We start from the raw sequence: 20,312 nt of genomic DNA on the forward strand, positions 1-20,312 counted from the left end.
GCCCAGAGGTCTTCCACCTGAGTCGCTCCATTACCTGCGTGCACCACTTTTGTCTCACAGCTCTATATGTGGTGGAGGGGAGTGGGGTGAATGCACACTAAGTGGTCCAGGCCAGCAGGCGTCAGGAAGGGAGAAAGTTAGAATGTTTGTTACAACTCCTATTGTGCCTGTGTTTCTTTTGTCTCTATAGTGGCTCAGTGAGTGCATATTATTTTTAGTTCTTTCCGGTTTTAGGTTCCATTTACTGTAATTGGCCTTTTGGAAGGTAATAAATACCTTTGAAAAAAGAAGCCTGTCAAACTAAGAGACAGCGTTTGTTTTATTAGGTCTCGCAGAGAAGTCGACAGACTGGCTGGCTAATGGGCGGATAGCACCAGCCTACTCAGTTAAGTGCGGGGACAGGTTCGTCCCTTCACTGAGCCATGACCAATGTGGTTGGTTGGTTCCTGAGTAATTTGTCCACTGCCATTTAGTTTTTATCACTTTTTGTAAGACAAAAAAAGCCAAGTTGATGTGAGGGTGGGCATGCTTTCCTGAGTAAAACTTCGAATTACTTTGCTGGTTAGCGGTTTATTCACTGTGTTGCTGGTGACTATTTCCAGGTATGCCACAGAGACCTGGTGGCCACTGGCAATTTTGGAAGATTCCCAAAATATTTATTTTATTTTATTTATTTATTTTTTATTTATTTCACTAGTGTAGTCATGTCAAATTTCTTTTTGAAAAATCCCAACTGGCTCTCCTCCTTTGTTGTCAAATGCCTTATTGAAGCAGGTACCACACAAAGGTCACCCTCCCCATTACTCATCAAGTACCTTTTCCATAGAGAAGAATATTGCTTCTTTTCGGGTGTCAAAAGACAAGGACTTAACGTGGTGTATTGCTGCTTAAAGCACACTTTGCTCTTTTCAAATTTCCCCATTGTGACCGGCGAGATGAAAAGAGCCTTTTCAACATGTAGCTGAGCTTTCATGTCTTCCCTCATTAATGACAAACTTTTCTTTGATTGCGCTGAGGTCTGAGGCCAGTTTGGCCAGACAATCAGACTGTGGACGACTTCAGCGGAACACAATGAGGAGGCAACAAAGGTGTTGTCTGAAATCCCTCTCGAGATGTTGGGCCCCCGCATTTTGGAATTACAGTAAGGAGCCTAAAAGTGAGGATTTGTAACTCCTCTCATCGGACTCAGCTCACGGCCGGTGAAGGATAAATCCGGTAGGAGACGGAATTACATGAGCCTCTTTGAATACATCCCTGCTCATGAGAAATCCTTTTTGAATTGTTTAAGGAGTCTTCCCGTTCAAATATGATCACACAAATATCAGATATGGATCAAAAGAAAAAGAATCAAATGAGCAAAAATATCAATTGAAATACACACATTGAGAGAATTGTTTTTTATTCAAGACAATACAGCACAGTAGAAAATCATTGTTTTCATTTTTACAAGTTTTTAGTGCAGGAGTTCTTCCATTTATTTTGCGGAAATAGAGCAAACAAAACCCAGACTTTGCCCCCACTGACTGTGAGCGAATTGAAAATTGTGAGCAGCAGAAGTCAAGATGGAAGTGAATTACTTTTTTGTGCATCTTTTCTTGCTTCACAAACTAACATAGCAATTTTATCCTCTCTTGTTATATTTTTACTGAGGTCTCATGATCTAATTGCACATCATTCTTCCTTGTGTTTACAACTTAATTTCCTCAGCTGTTTATTCCAAATGTTTGTTTAAGTACGTTTTTATCATCTTTCCAGACAATAAATGCTTTATAGGCTCGGTTAATTGCAGCGCATGAAATTAAAACACCAAAGAGAGACATTATAAACGTGTGAGTGATTTTAAAAGGCCCAGGAAGAAAAATGAAAATGTGAATTTTTCACGCTGGTGATTTTTCCATCGGGAGGCCGCTTGGGCCAATAAGAGGTGAGCTTTTGTTCCCGTTATCACACTTTGTTCATTTGTCTCCCAGGCGGAAAGCCGTGTTAAGATAACGCCATCCTATCATCAGATTGTCTTATCAAAGTAAATGGCGACATAGGAGCTCAGTCAGGGTGAACAATCAAGTCACTCTGGAGGAAAATATTAATTGCTGCACATTCTCAGTTAAAGTCAGTATCAATACTTGTTCATTAAGATCTGTTTGTGACTTGTCACTTTGCCGTGTATTAATTCACCCGCTTTGTGTGCAGTCGTACTCGAGTCCCGCGTAATTTCGTTCTGGTCATTTCAAGTGCATGAGCGTGCGAGTCCTTACACAAGCGGTTGACACCGGGGTCAGTGGAATTGCCCCACTTGAACTAAAAGACATTTAGTTTGGTTTGGAAAGTGAAAACTCGAACACCGTTAATTTGTTTGCTCTTCCACTAGTCAAGACCGCCGCAAATGCCATCACCTCAAAGAAGCAGTCGGCCGTCCTCACTTTTATTTGTTTGTTTCTTTGGAGGGTGTGAGAAGTTGCGGTGGACGTTGGACTTGTGTGGTGGGGGGTGTAGGGACTCTCCATAAGGAAGGCTGTGTGGCCTGGCAAACAAGTTAGACGGTGACAGGGAGATGGGGGGCAGGGGGGGGGGGTCTGGGGGAGGCGGAGGGTGGATTCATTTAGCCAGGCATAGCTGCTCTTGTTTGTGGTTGTCCCTGACAGCGTCGCCAACGCCGCTCCAAAGCACCTGTGTTTGCTCACTAGCTTTCCCCAATCTGCTCGAAAAACGCTGCGAGCATGTCACATGGCGGCCAGATAGCCTCGGCACCATGGGAATACAAAAGCCGGGGCTTTTAGAACAGTTAATCATTAATGAAGGCCTCTCTTTTGTTCCCATTGAGCTCGGTGCTGACAGAGGCTTTGATATTACATATGGCAGACAGGTCGCACGCAGATACGGCCAAGTACATCGACTGGGCCGGGCTGTCGGGTCGCTGGAACCGCCGCGATGACAGCGGGCAGGAAGGAGAGGCCAAAAGCCATCTGCGGATGACAGGAAGGACACGTCGGCTCATTTCCTTTTACATGTCGTTCAGTGTTTTTTTCCAGAGCACACTGATGGAGATGAAAAATGGGAGGGGGTTCGAAAAAAGCTTTCACATGATCTGTGCAATAGTAGTCAACAAAACATTGATTGAAGATCACAGTCACTCACACCTTGGTCAAATTGTTGTTTTCATTTGGTGAATGGGAATCTGGTAGCTGGCAAAGGATTGATGAAAATGGTTTCAATTTTGGAAATTAATTCTATTCCTGGCAATTGAGCACGTTCCATATTTTTCACATCTAAACGTTTAAATCACATCACGTCTAAAAACTGATGGTGACAGAATAGAGCATTCTAATAAAATATAATTTTACATTATGTAATTATTTTTGATTGCATGTAATGTGGACTACTAAAAACCTTTTTATCAAGTTCATGTCAAAATGTTTTTTTTTTTAAATGAGGAAAATAATTATATAAAATAGAAAAATTAATTATATTATTATTATTAATTATATATACAAATTTCCAGTCATGAGCACACCACTGGCAATGATTGGCAGGAAGTAATAAACAGAGCCAAGTCATTTTACCAATTAATTAACATCCACTAATCTCAGTTTGCTCTCCATTTTGTACTGTCAATGAGCCCGAGTCTAATTTCACGCTCATCACCGGGTGCCCTGGAAAAGGTGGAGCAGAAAAAATAGTCAGGGCATTAATTTACTTTTCAAAAAGAAAGGGGCCATATTTATCTCAAAGGGAGATTAGGGGGAGATTTACACAGCCATGCACAGTATTATGAAACTACACTAAAAGGGTCAGAGATGATCTTATCATCTGTTTACCTCCAAATTCCTATGGTTATTTCTTGAAAGTTTGTCTCGATCCCACCACGAATGCCCCACAGTGCTAATAATACTGTACGAACGTCAGACAGAATTATGGGACCGCAAAGATATAGTGGTGGAAACGTGGCCACTCAAAGCAGGATGCTTGGTGTGCCTCAAGTCAATCATTAACGTTCAGTGATACCTGCGCCTCACACAGGACAAAGACACATGGGGGGGGGGGTTAGTCAGTTACCTTACTGGCCAACTTTGCATCTTTGTAGCCTTTCATACTACTTCCAACATTTCTATGGACTTTTGCAGTATCTGTTTGATGTTTGATTTTAAGTCCCCATCACTATTACGTTTGGTGTTTTAGCAATTTTATAATAATTGTTTAGAAGTGCTATTTAGCAGGCTTCTAAACACGCCCAAAAATGTTTTTCTGAAATCTATAGTGCATTGTTATGGAATCCTGTCCTTTTGCTTGTTCGTTTTACTATTTACTAAATTAAAATAAAAAGAATCAAGGCTACATTTGCTCTATTAACTTTTGCATGTGAATTAATATTTCCATTTATTTGCATTTGAATTATTATTCCCTTGATTGAGTATGAAGAAAATCAATGGGTATTTTTTTAATGAAACATTAATGGTTGTTGTGCCCATTTTCCATGACAATGTCTCTCTTTGCTGCCCAAAAGAGGAGCTGATGTATGTAACTCAACTTTTCACATCATCTTATAGTATATCTTTCTGCCCTAAACTACCTCTGCTTATTGAATTAGAAGTCACGTGATCCATTTTGTCGCATTTGTAAGAGGCGATTAATCAACAATTAATTCCACACAATTACGGTCCTAAATTACATCAGTTCAATTTTATCATTAATACATGGTTTCTTTTCATACTTTATACAGAGACAAATTAACTAAAACACTTTTAGAATTGCTAGAAATTCCTACAAGTTTTATCATCTCATCCAAATAAAATTTGTTATGCTTGGTCACACATCTAAGGAAGTTTCTATGGTGTAAAACTTTTTAATACTCCAAATCAACTTTCATCATTTCCCACTCATTTGGTAGGCCATTTTGAAATTGTTCTCTTCATTTTGAGAACATCTCATATCCTCACGCACAAGCCTCATACAACCATAAATCTTGTCTCCGCTTTCCAAGCAGCTCAACTCCACTGCCGAGTATTTATTTGCTAACCCTGGTCACCGACGATAAGGGTCACTCGTGTGACCAAACTGTAACTCTTGGTAACAAGGGCCTTATGTTTCTAACAACACACGCTCAGTGTGCATGTCACAATGAGAAGAAAATAGAGAACAAAACCTAGGTGATAATAAATTCTGCCGCGGGCTATGAGGAAATAAATTAGGCCGAGGCAAGTCAAAGGATGGGCTTAACAAGTGTATGCTTCAAACAACAGTTCCTGTTTCAGGAGGGAAGGTATATGTGTGATGGATGGCTTTGCAAACATAGTTGACATACCTGGCCAATGCCATGGGCCGGTCACAACCCACGAGTGAGAGGGACATTGTGTGAGTGCGCGAAGTTGGGAGCGCGCGCGCGTGCGCAGTGCACGCACGCATCTGCGGAGCGCTTCCCTCTCTTCCTCCTCTGCAGAGCTCGGCCCGCGGGGATCACTTCAGTCAGCAGAGCCCTGTTTGACAGAGACACAGGCTCCGGATAAATTCCACCCTCCTATTTATGGGACGTGCGCTTCGACGAGGACGCCTTCGATCCGTCCTCGGGGAGCCCGCATCTCAAAACGCTCAAATAGTCTGGGTGCAGAGATAAGCACTGGGATGGAATTATACTCCCAAATTCCCAAATCCTTAAAGAGTGTTGTTCTATCTCATTTTAAGTTCATGGATTTTTTTTTTCTTCAAAATACATGAAATTAGCTCATGAATTTCTGTCATATATTGCTTTATATCTTTTATACATGAAAGGCTTCTATCCAAAGAATACATGGAAATATATGGAGATTACATGAATATTCTTTGCGGATCAGGGGAGACGACCCGGGTTTATGCTGTGCAGCATGCTGGATGAGCGGTAAACCCTTACTGGGAACACCCAGGAATGTTTCGTTAACTCACCCGTCACATTCAAGCATGTGTGTCAAAGGTGTTTACAGGGTGTTGACATTCACACATTGGCACTGAGGCACAAGCAGCCATGTCTGACTGAGCTGGAAGAATGCGAAATACAAATTACTGCTCTCATTGTTTGCAGTCCAAGTTGTTGTTATTATTAGCAGGAGGAGTAGATAGTTCTTTTGTTTGCAACAATTATTTAATTGTTGTAATTAAAATAGCATTTTGCAACACACAGTTCATGTTTCCATTTGTATTATATTGTATATTTTTCATTATTTTATGTTGTTGATAAATAATTTTTGGTTTTGTATTTATTTTGGGGTTTGCATTTATTCCAACTTCCAAATGTAAATTTTTACTTAAAATGTTAACTGCTGTATTTTGAAGCCCAAATTGTCAGATTGTTTTTCATTGCAGATTTTTATACGCAATATAGTATGAATTATTGTTTGTTAATCGCAGTTGTTTTTCACATTGTCCGTAAAAGTTTAATTAAAATGCTCGTGTATTATTCATTATAGGCCTATTTATCAATAAAATAGATTCCAAAAATGTTGTGCAATTATGCTTTTAGTGTGTGTTAAAAGAGTGTTATCATGCCAAAATGTTTTATCACGTGTATTGTTAGAAATAAGAGATTCAATATTTCTGGCTGCACAATAATATGTTTTTGTTTATTATATTATTAAATATTAAGAAATAAAATGTTATTACATGCTTATTAATGTTTTGTTAGTACATGGTTATCAAGCAAGTAATAATAAATAAGAGCTATCCTATTGAATTAATAATTAATCAATGTCCTTTGTTAATTCTTCAGTTGGAACTATTCACATTTATTTCTGCTTAATCTTTTCAATTATGTCTTTAAACATTAAACATTCAATTTCAAACTACAAAGTAGCGTTAGCTATGATTTATTAGATGATTTAGCAATAACACAAAATTATGGAAATATCCAGTGGCTAAAAAAGCATAACACACATTAGATGTAAATACAACTCATGTAAATATAAACATTGTGGATTACAATACAATTTTTTAAGGTGTGTTCTAATATTTAAAGAAGAGAAGTGATCAAGCACATTTTATATCTAATGGATTCAAATTAAACCGTATAGCTCAATCATTAAACCAAACATGGCGATAAAAACAATAATGAGATGGCCTTCATCACTATTGCCAGGGTATAAAAATGTATTAGCTCTACTCTAAATTATATATTGGAAATTAGTATCTTTAAACATGTATAAAAAAAAATTGTACTTAATATGAACACATTTGATATATTTATTGATGGATTTAATTTGAGACAATATTAGAGATTCATTTAAAATTTTGAAAAGTGCTTTGGGTTGCCACAGAGGGAGTTCAGCGTTGGTCTGTCCATCTGTTTGACCTTGTGACCACCCATAAAGCCAACCGCTTGGGCCCATATTCCCTCTGCTTCCCACCGACTCACAGGTGACAGAGCTCATGTTAAGGTGTTTGTCCACACGATGACACCACGTCAACATTTGCCCAAACAGCCACGCTCCATGAGTGTGCACGTATCACTGGAACTGCACTGTTTGGGGTAATTGAAGGAGTGTTGTAAGTTTCCGACATGACTCACACACATGACTCTTTTCTCTTGGCCGTGAAACTGGAAGATTGCAGGTCTCGGTGAATTTAAAAAGCAAGTCCTCTCAACTCGTAAATTACACGGCCGTGGACAACCTTAAGCGGTGTTGAAATGCCTCGAACAGAGCTTTATTTCAGCGTTGGCGGAGCGTGACACTGAGAGCACCACCCCACGAGAAGCCCGGCTCTCACATGCACAAAACAGACAGCTATGTAGTCTGTCATAACTGAGGTCTTATGCATGCTGCGTATTTATGAGGAGATGCGACAATGCTTGGATTCGATAGGCCTTTCCGAAAAACAAAAACAAATATTATTTGTGTCTTGGAGCAGTCTTGGAAGTTGTCACAGCTACAGACTCTTTGAAACGTCATTTTAGTAAAACGTCTGACAAAAATTTCCAATTTCATCCACTTAGAAAATGAAAGCATTAAATTATCAAGTGCGTAACAAAAATATTATTTGGTAAGACAATGAAACTTTTTAAATGTGTACAAAAACAATCAATTTCTATTTAAAGTCAACGAGTTTTTTTACTGCTCAGTTTTTTAATCTCTGAGATGAGTTACTTTTGTTTTAATGAGCTTTTTTGAGTGGGTGCTACTTATTTTTTGTTATATATCCATTCTACTTATTTTATGCTGCTTATCTATTGTGTCTTTGTAGTTACAGTTCTTTAATTTATTTATCGGGTTTGTGTTGTCAAATCCAAATTAATTTATATCAGAACAATGAAAAAATCCAGCAAATGACTTTGCTGTGTTTCATATGGTGTAAAAATCATCCTCAGTCTGACCACCCAGGGGGTCCTTGACACGGCAACCTTTACAGAGGGGGATGGGCATGTGTGTGTGTTTGTATTTAGGCGAGTGTCTGCTCACATGCATGAATATGCTCCTTCATCTTATGTGTATTGATCCTCCACTGACAGCCCGCCACGCTCTCTTTTTTTTTGTTGTTGTCGTTTATTTTGTTTGATGGTTGCTTGCTTTTCAAGACTAATTTACTGCTGTTATTTTATTCCCAACAGGCTTCCACCATTGGAAGACTGAGAGCATTCCATGTATAGAGAGCGAATACACAAGTGGGACAGACGCGGTTAATGTATACGCAAACACAATCCAACAGGACAAAACAAAAGAACACAACATGGATCCTTCCAGCATCCAGTTGCGCTAGCTTCGCTCTGTTTGCCAACTCTTCTCTTGGGTCATATAACGAGCGTGTCGCTTGAGAGCCCTTTTTACCTTCAGTTGTAAAAATGACATGATTGTTGGGGTCAGGCTACACTTGTGTAAGTTTTGAGCGAAGATTTCCTTTCCGGAATAGTTATCGCAACTCTGTGCTTGACTTGTGCTACCTCCTCTAAGAAGAGAAGAGGGGTCAGCCGTTATCCCCTCTTCTTCTCGTCTCCTTTCATGACCAAGCAAGAGCCCCTAAAGGAGAACACGCAAAGGTGAAGCGAGATACGATAACCCGTCCAATTCAACAATGTTGACAGACAAATGAGCATACAGTACGGCGTTTAACGGGAATTAAAAGTATCGGGGCAGCTGGTTTCTTATCTGGCCGAGTGAGAAGAAGGCTGGCAACAAAGGGAGGCCTAAGACTAAGAGGCTTGATGCATGGGAAAGCCATGGGCCGGCCATTGTGGCTGCCCTTCTGCTAAGCAAATAGTCCAAACTGTTCATTCCCCATCTCCCATTCTCTCGCCGGTACATTGTTTGTGTCCTTGCATTTCATTCTGACTGGGGAAGATTGCCTCTCAGGGCCAGTGAGCAAACAGTCCAGAAAAGAGCCAGCTATCTCCTGCCGTTCCCAGGAGAACTAGCATTTTTATTTCAGCTCCAAGCTGTCAAAGGATTGGAGAGTTTATGTCAGGATCCTGAATTAATTGCTTTAAGCCTCGAGGCTGACGCCGGCGTTTTTATCACCAAATGTTCGGTAAAATGTTTCCTAGCAAATTATGCGGCCCCTCACGCCCCCACCTCTCCTTCGTCGCCAACCATGTGGGATTGGATACATACGGGATAACTTTCTACAACACAAATGGTGTGTTTAGTGGTTGTGATGGTGCAATTGTGTGACAAGTGATGGGCAGTGGCGCGCCTGTCAAGATTTGGTAGGATGAACGCAAACAACAAACTTTTGTCTCTGTCTGTGCGTTTTCAAACCCTCGCCACAAAGCTAGGTGCACGAGCCAAGCTTGGCAAGAAAATGAGTCATCTTACAGATGCCTCAATAAACCATAGCTGTTCAGACATTTGGTGGAGCAGGTTTTTAAGGCTCCAAAATGTCCTAGGAACTGCCAGACTGTCTTTAGAACCGTCTGTCGTGCTCAACTGCTGACTTAATAACGTATACATAGTATACAATACACCACGGGTTGTGGAAAACATACAAGTAACTTACTCCATTTAGTTTGAATTTGGTGACTTTGACACCTTTGATTATATTTTAGGCCCTTCTGACACATAAGAATCCACATTATGAATGTAAATGAACAACTGATCCTCTGCTGATATAAAACATCATGATGTTGGCATGGCTACATGTGTTGTCGTTCTCTGTTGGCTCTTATGTGAAGAGGCCAAAACCAACAAAGGAGGAAGTGCCCGGCAGTTCCAGCCCTTAGCGCCACGCGTCAATAACTGAACCTGAAGCCGCCATCTGGAAATTGCTTTTCTTTACTCAAATACGTCTGACGGCGTCCGGGACCAATATTGTAGATTTGCATGGTAAAAGCATCACAATGATTTTAAGCCCAACTCCAATATGAAGTTTCTCGTCATTCAAAGGAAGCTTTGCGTGAAAGAAACGTTGATGCAATATTTGCATGCATACACATCCACAACGTCGTGACCTCACCCGTTGGCAGGTCGGAGCAAGTCGGAACACACCGCTCATTTAACCGCAACCGCAAATACATCATCTCCACGACGCGCACCTTTCATTATCTTTCTGTCGGCCACTTCAAGATAAGAGTAACCAGCCTCCCGCCAATAAATCTGCCAGTTGACTCCTTAATCTGAGAGGATATTAAGTGACAAACACAGCGATGCTTCTGTCAGCGTCAAGCAGGCGAGGGTTAATAGTGTGTATCTGGGGACTACTCTGCAGCGGGGAGAACATGCAGGCCTCATCCTTCCTCATAATCTGCTCAACAGCCCTGTAGACACTTCCCAGCTTTCTTCCATCCTTCAACTGAGCATCCTCTTTTCCATTATAAATATCGCCGCCATTTATACGGGATTAAATCGGGGATTAATTTGATTCAAATTCGGGTATGGGAATTCATTAGTGAGCTGACAGTGGCGCTATACATGCCGGGAATTTAATTTGTGTCCCCCGAGGAAAGCGCTACGAGACGGAGGTCTTACAGACGAGGAGGGGGGGGCGGGTAATGCGACCCACTTTGGATTTGCACATTTGTAAAGTGGCACTTTATTGCTGTTGATGCGTTGTTAGTAAATTGACATAGGCGAGGTGGGTGTGTTTTGGAGAAAAGACTAGATGTCCGCATTTGGCCTGTTCCGACAACAACATAATGCAGGACTTTGTTGTAGATTTGGCCCCCGCTCGTAAGGTATTAAAATGAGCACATGACTTGAATGTCATTGATTCTCATGAATGTTGAAATGACATATCACCTCCACTTCTGACAAGATGTGCGCTATAAAGTGAAGGCATTAAATTCAAGTCGGGCCCAGATTACAGAATCCCCCTCCCCCTGCTCCTCCGCCCTGCACAACATCAGTCTGCTCTTCACTAAATTGGACAAGTCCCATTGTCAGATAGCCTATCACAGTGCACGTCTGCATAGGAGAACATATGCAGGACAAAATATTCCGTAGTTTGTTATTCCGAGGACGGCACAGGGGGCACACGGGCTTGTTTGCCTTCGCTGGAAGAGGAGATTGGATTGGGGGTTTAAATGAATTGCTGGCGCACCACGTTTATAGGTTTCATTAACTTTTAATGAGTTGGGTGTCCTTCGTCGTGATTGGCTGGCAAAGCTCTGTCTTTACTTCCTGGAACTGGAGCTGAGGGGAATGTGGAGGGAGAGTTTAGGGGCCGCGTTATGGCAATGTGGGGCCGAATGGGTCGTATGGCGAGGAAAGGAAATATGATGGGCTACTATTTTCAAAAAACCCTGGCATAGCTCGAGGAGAATTTTGAAAAATAAAGAAAGAAAAACCTTGGCAGGCCGGTCAGTCGTGCTTTTAGCATAGCTCACTGACAAAATTATATATTAGCTTTCCCCACGTGCTCAAAGGAACTGAACTTCTCCTAACTCATATTCCATTGTCTGTCCTTGCGTCTTTTTAATGAGTCATTCTGTTTTTGAAAAGGGACAGATACGGTTTAAATATATGTAGCAATATTTCACAAGGATAAACACTGACCATCCATCCACTTCCAGGCACATAAAAGCAGCAGGGCAGAGTAAGGCACCCCATCCCGGCCTCAATAGACCGCCTGTAGGTCAGTGTGTGTCCCACCAGCTGCTGCCTTGCCTACTACTCAATGGCCATTGTTGATGGACCACTCGCTCTCTCTTTTTCCTCACTCTCTTTCTGTCTGTCTCGTTGTCTCTTTCCCCTCGCGCTCTCTTTCTCGAACATCCCGTCACCCCGACATGAAGGAGTCCTACATTGGAATGTCACAGAGTCATGTCAGAAGACATGCGGACACATCACAGTCAGCAGCCGCATTCTCACCCTCTCTCCCTCTCTTCTCTCTCTCTTTCTCTCCTCTCTCTCTCTTTCTCTCTCTCTTTCTGTCTGCCCTTCAAACACACACACACTCACACACACCTCCATCCAAACTCATCCTCAAGATGACCCTCATGCGTCTGGATTTTCAAAATAAATGCCACGCCTGTCGATTTTGTTGAATTTAAAAGTCAACCCAGTCAGGCTTTACCTTTAGGGAGGACAGGAATTCAACTTTTAAGATGGACAAATATGCTTCTTATTGTAAGCCATGTTTTATAATGGAATAAAGGCAAATATAAGAGGGGAAATTATTTGCACAGTAAAAATTGCTATTCATTATAGATGAATTTTCTGTATTATATAATCAAAATCTAAAATACATGTTAAACAACTCACTGTATTTGGTAGCTAAAACCTGCCACAAATGCAGTTAAAATTAGTCTGTAGCTGTATTTGATATCAAATTTCTTTATTAAGTGAAGAACTTAATTACTCTTGGAAAAATTTTGCTCAGTTTACAAATATAACTGTTCAGCCTGAAATGATTTTGAAATGTTTGCATAAATGCTTTTAACATAAGTTTCTGCTGGAGCGCATGTGTTTTAATTAAAATCAACAGTTTATCAAAAGACGTGCTTGCAATATGTATATGTACAATATATAAATGACTACTGTTTTTCAGCAGTATTATTACATTCTTGGAATTTTATTCAATTATGCAAACCAAAACATTTGCAAATATTACATTATATTTTAGTTTTCGTTTATAATATTAGTTCTTATAGCGTCATAATAATTTCCGTTTTGGTCCGACGTTATTGCATATCCATTTGGATGCACGTCGATTTTTGGGCAGAATGATGTGGACCGAAACGGGCCGCCTGCTGGGTGGCAAGTCGTTTTGACTTTGCGGCGTCTTTAATATAGTGAGGAACGGCAGTTTGCCTTACTAAAATATGGGATTAGGAGTATTTCTCATGAAAGAGGAGTTAAGTTGGCCTCGTTGGTCCCTCCCCTGAAAAAGGCTGAGACCGAATTACAGCTTGTTGGACCGGTGTCCCGCTGTTGCCATGGCGACAGATCTACTTGGGTGTTCCAAGCAGCGGCGCTTTGAGACTAAGGTGCGACAGACGCGCTGCTATATATGAAACAACATTTATCCGCCTCAAATCACATAGAGATTGTCAATTTGTATGCATGCATTCAGAAAATGCCAGTCATATGAATCACTATACTTTTCAATTTTCATATTATTATACTTAGCATTATAATTCTTCCAGAAGTTATGCGCTGTGCTTTTCTCGCATAGCACCACTCAGTTAACACCCATGGGTGGGTGCGCAAAAGGCTTATACACGGTAGTGAGTCATTGATAGAAGTCGCTCAGGCATTGCAATGCATTGCTGCAGGGAGTATGTCTCACTTTGGAGGTGTGCAGCATGTAATGACATAGGATGCTGACAGCTCAAGTCATCATATTAGTCTGTGAAGACAACCTGGAGGGTAGTCAATCATTCATGTTTCCCCCCCCCCCCCCCATCAATAAAAGCCTGACATAACATTCTGGACGGTTTGTGTGGGAGGTCTTGTATAAAGCCTTCATCAAGAAAAATGCAAATGCATGGGAATTGCCGCTAAATCAGGTTAGCGGAGTAAAGGGATCAACAGGCTGGACCAGGCTTTATGTAGTTGCTATAACAACGAGCGCGCGCATGTGTGTGTGCGTGTGTGCGTGCGCGTGCGTGCATATATGTATGTGCCTATATGTATGTATGTATATATATATATATATATATATATATATATATATATATATATATATATATATATATATATATATATGTATGTATATATATATATATATATATATATACGTATATATATAAATTTCCGAAAGGCCAATCAAATTTCAAAAAGGCCATTTCCATCTCCTGTGTGGCATTTATTTACTTATACACTGGAAAACATGACAAGCAAGGCTGGCATTATTATTATTATTATTATTATTATTATTATTATTATTATCATTATTATTATTATTGCTATTTTTATGTTGTGTTCTGGGTTCATATGCAAGTGCTAACAGCCGCATACACGTGTAAACTATTTATGACCATGTATTTAGATTTTTACAATACAGTCACAAAATTTTGAAAGGTCATAGAAACAATGTAATAAATAATAATTGTAATAATAAATAAATATTACGAAAGTAATTTAGAAAACTGTGGGTTTTTTATGTTTTTTAAAACTGATTTTTTTTCTATCTGCCTAAAGCAACAAATATTTCACTCAATCTCACATGACAAAATATGACCCTATGGCAGTATTTCAAAACAAAATAGAAATCACAGTAATGCATATATCAAAAACAGTGCACATTTATCCATGCACGCAGATCCGACTACTCATTAGTGTTGTTTTGTCCACTGCGCCGCAATCCTTGGCTTCTCCATCTCGTAACAAGCTGCAGATCCTGTCATCTTTGCACCACTAGATCTGTTCTGAAATCCAACCCGTCTCCTTTGCAGAAAATTCTCTTTGCACTCTCCGCTTCCATCAGCACCTAATTGCGGCGAGTTGCGCGCAGATTCCCGGAGTAGACAACTTGTGTATATATATATCCAGATATATATTATTTTAACATGCAACTTTCGATATTTAAAAGGTGTCCCTACCTGTGCAAAACGGCCGGGGGGCTGCAGTTAAGCCACACATGCAGGAGCCCATTGTAGAAGCTTTGCCTTGCGCCCTCTGCAAAGGGCTCCAGACATCGCGGCATTTATTTGAGCTCAAACTCAGTCACTGTTGACTTTAGCACAAAGCAAAGATTTCACTACCCCGCTAGTTAAAAAATGATTATTTTACTGAGATATCGATCAGTGTGCTATAAAAAAAAAAAATCAGCTTAGCGGGATATGTCTAAAATGAATAGTGCCAAATTTAATGTCTGTGTAAATTTACAGAGCTGCGGCGTCCTTTTCGGAGTTTACACTGTGTGCAATTTGGTTAGTGTATGTGTGTGGATGCTTGTGTGTACTCTTCCTATACGTAACATGGCCATTGCCTCCACTCCATTGTTTACTGCCTTTGTTTATTCGCAGATCACTCTGTTTAAAGTGCGATGCGTAAAGTGGAGTCTGGAGAATAAAAGCACACTTTTAGTCCATGCGTGCAGGTGCTGAGGGGCTATCATTTTTGTATTGGGCTTGCTTGGCATAAAGGCGCTTGGGGGTTCTTCTGAGGATCTCCGTTTGGTGCACAAACGTCTCCTCGAGTCATGCGCCCTTGGATTTGAGCTCCGAGGAGGAGGCTAAATTCATGTGGATGACAACTAACCTATCTTATCTAACAAGATGGGAGGGTCCCCACCACTTTTGAGAGAGAGGAGACAATGGAGGTCCAGATTGGAAGTTAGAGCATCACATTCAAGCGGGTCTGTCCCACAATCAGGCCCCTTTTTACAGATGCTATTCTCCGGCACCGCGGGAGCTTGTTTTATGTGACAAAGGACACTTAATCTTGCCCGCTGATCTCAACTTTACTGCCGAGCAGCAGCACGGTTGAATCAAATGTCTCACTGCACTCAATGGGCAAGCATGTGGTGTGCATACAGGCCCGCAACTGATGAGGGCCACCAAAAGGGAACTTTTTGATGCGAGCCCCTAAAAGGTTGACTTTTTTATGAAAAAATATATAGCGTATATATTCCGTATAAAAATGTGCCTTTACAAAATAACGATTCTGTTTGCATTGTACCAGTTCATATTTTAATAAGAGTTAATAAACAAACCGCACCCTCACCGTAATTATATTTATTTCAGTTGTTTTTTTAAACACTCAACTAACAATAATTTTTTAATGAATACATGAATGAAATGATCCAGGAAAGATCAGCCTTGTTATTTGCAAAGGCAGTTTTATTGTAAATCTGAAATAATACGTGTCAAATTTGTTCAATTTAATTTTGTATTGGATGTCAGTGTAGCGCAAGTGTAGAAAGTGTAGCCTGCCTTTAGAAACACTTTCTTAGTATTAATATCTCCAGTAGTCTATAAGTTAATAAAAAGCTAATTAATGTCTTAGTTCATGCAGTATTACTTTAAATGTATTACATTTATTATTAAAAGCCATTAAATTTCCACAATGACGATGTAAAGGCTGATCGGAGTTGTAGCGTTGGAGGTGCGTTCTTCCGATTACCAAAATGGAGTGAATGTAGTTTACTTTTTATTGTGAATTAAATTATATGTGGTGTATATATATTTTTATAATTAATATTATAAATAATATATTGAAATTATGATTGCGCCCTCCTCAAATGTTCGATTTTCCTCAAACGACTTCTTCTGTATAGAATGGCATGATTATATAATAGTAAGAGAACTTTTATAATTAACACACTTTGCAATAATTTCTCAGCAATCGTCATTTTCAGAAAACATGACAAATAACACTTTAATATAGATTCTGCTCTTGTCACTACAAGAATACACATATACAAGCCATAAATAGGAATTACACAAATGATTGAAGAAATGCATGTCTTGAAATTCAGTCTGGAGTCCAGTTATCAAACGTGTGTTATTTTACAGTTTTTTCTTCCTCTTCTTTTTTTTTTTTTTTTGTTTGTTTTATTTATTGGTTTGTTTTCTTTGGAGTTCATTCCTGCAGCAGACTTCTGAACAGGTCACATTATCAGCCAGTGTCACAGATTATTAACAACAATAGGGCTACTAACAAACTCGACAACTAAAACGATCATGGAAGAAAATATTTGAAATACATATTGTACACAAATTCTATAATTTTTTTTTCACATATTTACACGTTGAGATAGAAGTCCATTTATGATGAGTTCATGATGGGCCTGGAATAGACTCCTTGATAATAAGAGGTGTCAGGTATGGAGGAGGATTCCAGGCCGGACTTTCCTGCCATGGAGCCCATGGAGAGGGGCCCGGTCATTGGGGATCCGTAGCCCGAGTAATGCATCACCTGCTCGTAAGTTTTTAGGTCCATTTTGTGGTGATGATGATGGTGGTGGTGGTGCTGCTGCTCCGAGGACATGAGGTTGTTGATGGAGAACGGGTGGTTGAAGGAGTAGTGGTGCTCCGGCTTCAGGTGCGCTTCGTGGGCCTGCAGGACCGAGTGATGCTGGGAGAGGAGGTGCTGGCCCTGGCTCACCGGCGACGAGATGGACGAGGCGGCGGCGGCTGCTGCTGCTGCTGCTGCTGCCGCTGCGGCAGCGGCGGCGACCGAGGCGGCGTGCTCCGGACTCAGAGCTTGGCTCGCCTTCATGTCCGACATGACCCTCTTGTGGTCGCTGGCGGACGAGTTGGAATGCGGCGACTCGTTGCCATTACAGCTCTCGGAGCTGCTGTGCGACGAGCCGTCGCCGCCCACTTTGCCGCGTCCGGACTCCTTGACGCCCGACAGCTTTTTGTCGCACTTGAAGCGCTTCTGACGGCGCAGGTAGCAGCCGTTCTCGAACATGTTCCCCGAGTCCGGGTGGAGAGTCCAAAAAGAACCTTTGCCGGGTTTATCCGGCGATCTGGGCACTTTAAGGAAGCAGTCGTTGAAGGACAGCGAGTGGCGAATAGAGTTCTGCCAACGCTGCTGGTTCTGTCGGTAAAAGGGGAAGAGGTCCATTATCCACTGGTAGATCTCGGCCAGGGTGAGCATCTTACTGGGAGACTGCTGGATGGCCATGGTGATCAGGGAGATGTACGAGTAGGGCGGCTTAGCGTGCGTATAGCTCCTCCGGTACGTCTTGGGGTCCCTGGAACGGTTGATGCTGGACTGGCCGTAGATTGGACTCATAGCGTTCATGTTGGTGTAGGATGTGAGCGCGTTCATGGAAGGGGGCTGCCCGGTCATGGGACTCATGCTGGGGCTCAAAGCCGCGCTCATGGCTGTCATGCCGGCTGCTCCCATGCCGTTCATGGCGCCGGCGCCCGGAGACATACCGGTCATACCGGGACTCATGGCGGTGTTGACGTAAGACATGTTCATGGAGTTGGCCGACATGTTGGCCGAGGTGCTCATGCCGGACATGCTCATGTAGGTGTTCATCGTGTTCATGCCCAGGCCCGCGTTCATGTTGCCAACAGAGGTATAACACTGTCGAGGGGAAATAGACATGAAAAGATCATCTATGAAACCCATCAATATTAATAAATGATCAACTAATATTTACTTATATAGTGCACGAGATCGCTCAAAGGCAGGCTTGCCAGTGGTCTATAAAACTTTATCTGCATAGCGCCTTTCGGGGGAAAAAAATCGCAATAAGATCTTTCATGGAACAGAATTAAATTATAAGGAGATTACAACAAAAATATATATTGTATTTGAACAAATGCTAAAATATGAATTAGAATAACGCCGTTGAGATAAAGCCAAACTATCAGTGAGTCTCAAGAAGCGATTCAAAAGCAGACTAGTTTGCGTACCATCTCGCGGTATATTGAGACATAAGCAGTGGCGTACAATCTTATGTTAATGCTTCTAAAGCGTTTATAGATATTAAATAGTACACGTCATGTCTGGTGTTCAAATCGCACAGCCCCGTTGAGAAGATAGTGAGGAGCGCACACACGAGAGCGCATCCCAAATATTTGAACCAATCTGCTCCCCAAATCAAACACCTCCGCTGTTTGTCGAGTGAAAACAGGACCAAAAAAAATCGTGTGATTTGGTGAAGATAGGTATATAGACAAAAAATTATAATCCAAGTGAAAAAGTTTACCCCACCTCCTCCTCCTCCTCTACATGTCAAGCAACTTTGTTAGGATAGCGCGCGCGGCGTGGAGATGGGGGAGGATTTGGAGGCGCCTCAAGTCAATATTTGATCACAAAGTTAATATTATCTCAGGGCTAATATTGAGTTGTATAAAATGGGATCGGCTTTAGACAACGGGGGGGAAATATATATTTAAGGTACCCACCTCGGGCTCTGCGTAGTAGGTGCTCCAGTCGGTGTGTTCGTGTCCTTCCATTTTAACTGCTCCAAGCATCATGGAGGACTTAAAACCGAGCGTCTCCCAGCTGAGGAAAAAAAGCCAAGCGCGTCTCTCGTATATAGCCGCTGACTAGGGACCGACCACTGGTACATGTGCCGGCGTGGCTGCCGCGTCCCTCCGAGTCCAAGAGTGGCGCACAAAAGGGAGAGGCAGCCGCGCAATGCGTCGGCGAGTGAGCGCAGTTGAAAATGACGCTCGGTGCAGCCGCTTGACGCAGTGATATAGCTGTGTGCGCCAGCCAAGCCTCCAATCCTACTTCTACGCCTTGGGCCCTATTTGAATAATCTCCTCGCACCTAGGCGTGAGACTCCTCAAGCTTCACCCCCCCCCCCCCCCCCCCCCCTTCTCCCCCAGCAACAATCCAAACCCTCCCCACCCACCCCCCATAGTACACCTGCACTGACCATATATGAAAAGATGTATTTTAAACTTTGATTATATACAGACAGGAAAGAGTGACAATACTGCAAGGTGTTTTTTTCTTCTATAGACAACTTCCACGGTGCTGTTATTCATTTTAAATGAATGAATGTTTCATTTTTTTCCTGTATTGTTTGTTTACATTGGGTACTTAGATGCAATGTTTACATTGTCATTGCAGTTCCTTATAAAGTTATCCAAGCTCCACTTTCCTTTTGAGATCACAGTATTTTAGCTCGTAATTTGATGCACTTTAAGTTTTATACCTTTTATTTTGTTTGTTTTATACCAGTATCGTCTTTGAGTGTCCAGAAGAATTATAGTCATTCTCATTATTATTTATTGTAGGTTTTGTTTTATAATTCAAAATGGCCACAACTTTTAGATGCTTACTAGACTTAGGTTATTTGTTTAATCTAAAAGAAATTGTATTGTTATCCATTGTCCCAACTGAAATTTGTATTAACAAGGTTATCATATGAATTACGAATAACATGGCTGTCCAAAAAGTATTTTACCAACATTCTTAAAAGGTTTCCCCCAGCAAGTGTTTCAATTAGTGCAGTTAAGCACTGCGTGAGAGCGCCCTCTGTCGGTTATTGGGCTCTTGAGG

At 41.3% G+C, this 20,312-nt stretch overlaps 1 protein-coding gene and 1 long non-coding RNA gene across 2 annotated transcripts; both read right to left on the minus strand.

The window, feature by feature from the left end:
- Positions 1–1,382: 1,382 nt before the first annotated feature.
- LOC119115787 lies at positions 1,383–15,059 on the minus strand. The gene is made up of 3 exons (XR_005096193.1): positions 14,933–15,059; positions 5,300–5,471; positions 1,383–2,963 (listed from the first exon to the last, which is right to left on the minus strand). It is a non-coding gene; the product is annotated as an uncharacterized LOC119115787 (long non-coding RNA).
- Positions 15,060–16,849: 1,790 nt separating this feature from the next.
- foxa2 (forkhead box A2) lies at positions 16,850–19,583 on the minus strand. Its single transcript, XM_037240562.1, has 2 exons — positions 19,205–19,583; positions 16,850–18,377 (listed from the first exon to the last, which is right to left on the minus strand). Exons 1-2 carry the CDS (start codon positions 19,274–19,276, stop codon positions 17,103–17,105), a joined length of 1,347 nt encoding a protein of 448 aa, XP_037096457.1. The 5' UTR covers positions 19,277–19,583; the 3' UTR covers positions 16,850–17,102.
- Positions 19,584–20,312: the final 729 nt, after the last annotated feature.

This window comes from Syngnathus acus, chromosome 22 (genome assembly GCF_901709675.1).
Source record: "Syngnathus acus chromosome 22, fSynAcu1.2, whole genome shotgun sequence".
Classification (NCBI taxonomy): domain Eukaryota; kingdom Metazoa; phylum Chordata; class Actinopteri; order Syngnathiformes; family Syngnathidae; genus Syngnathus; species Syngnathus acus.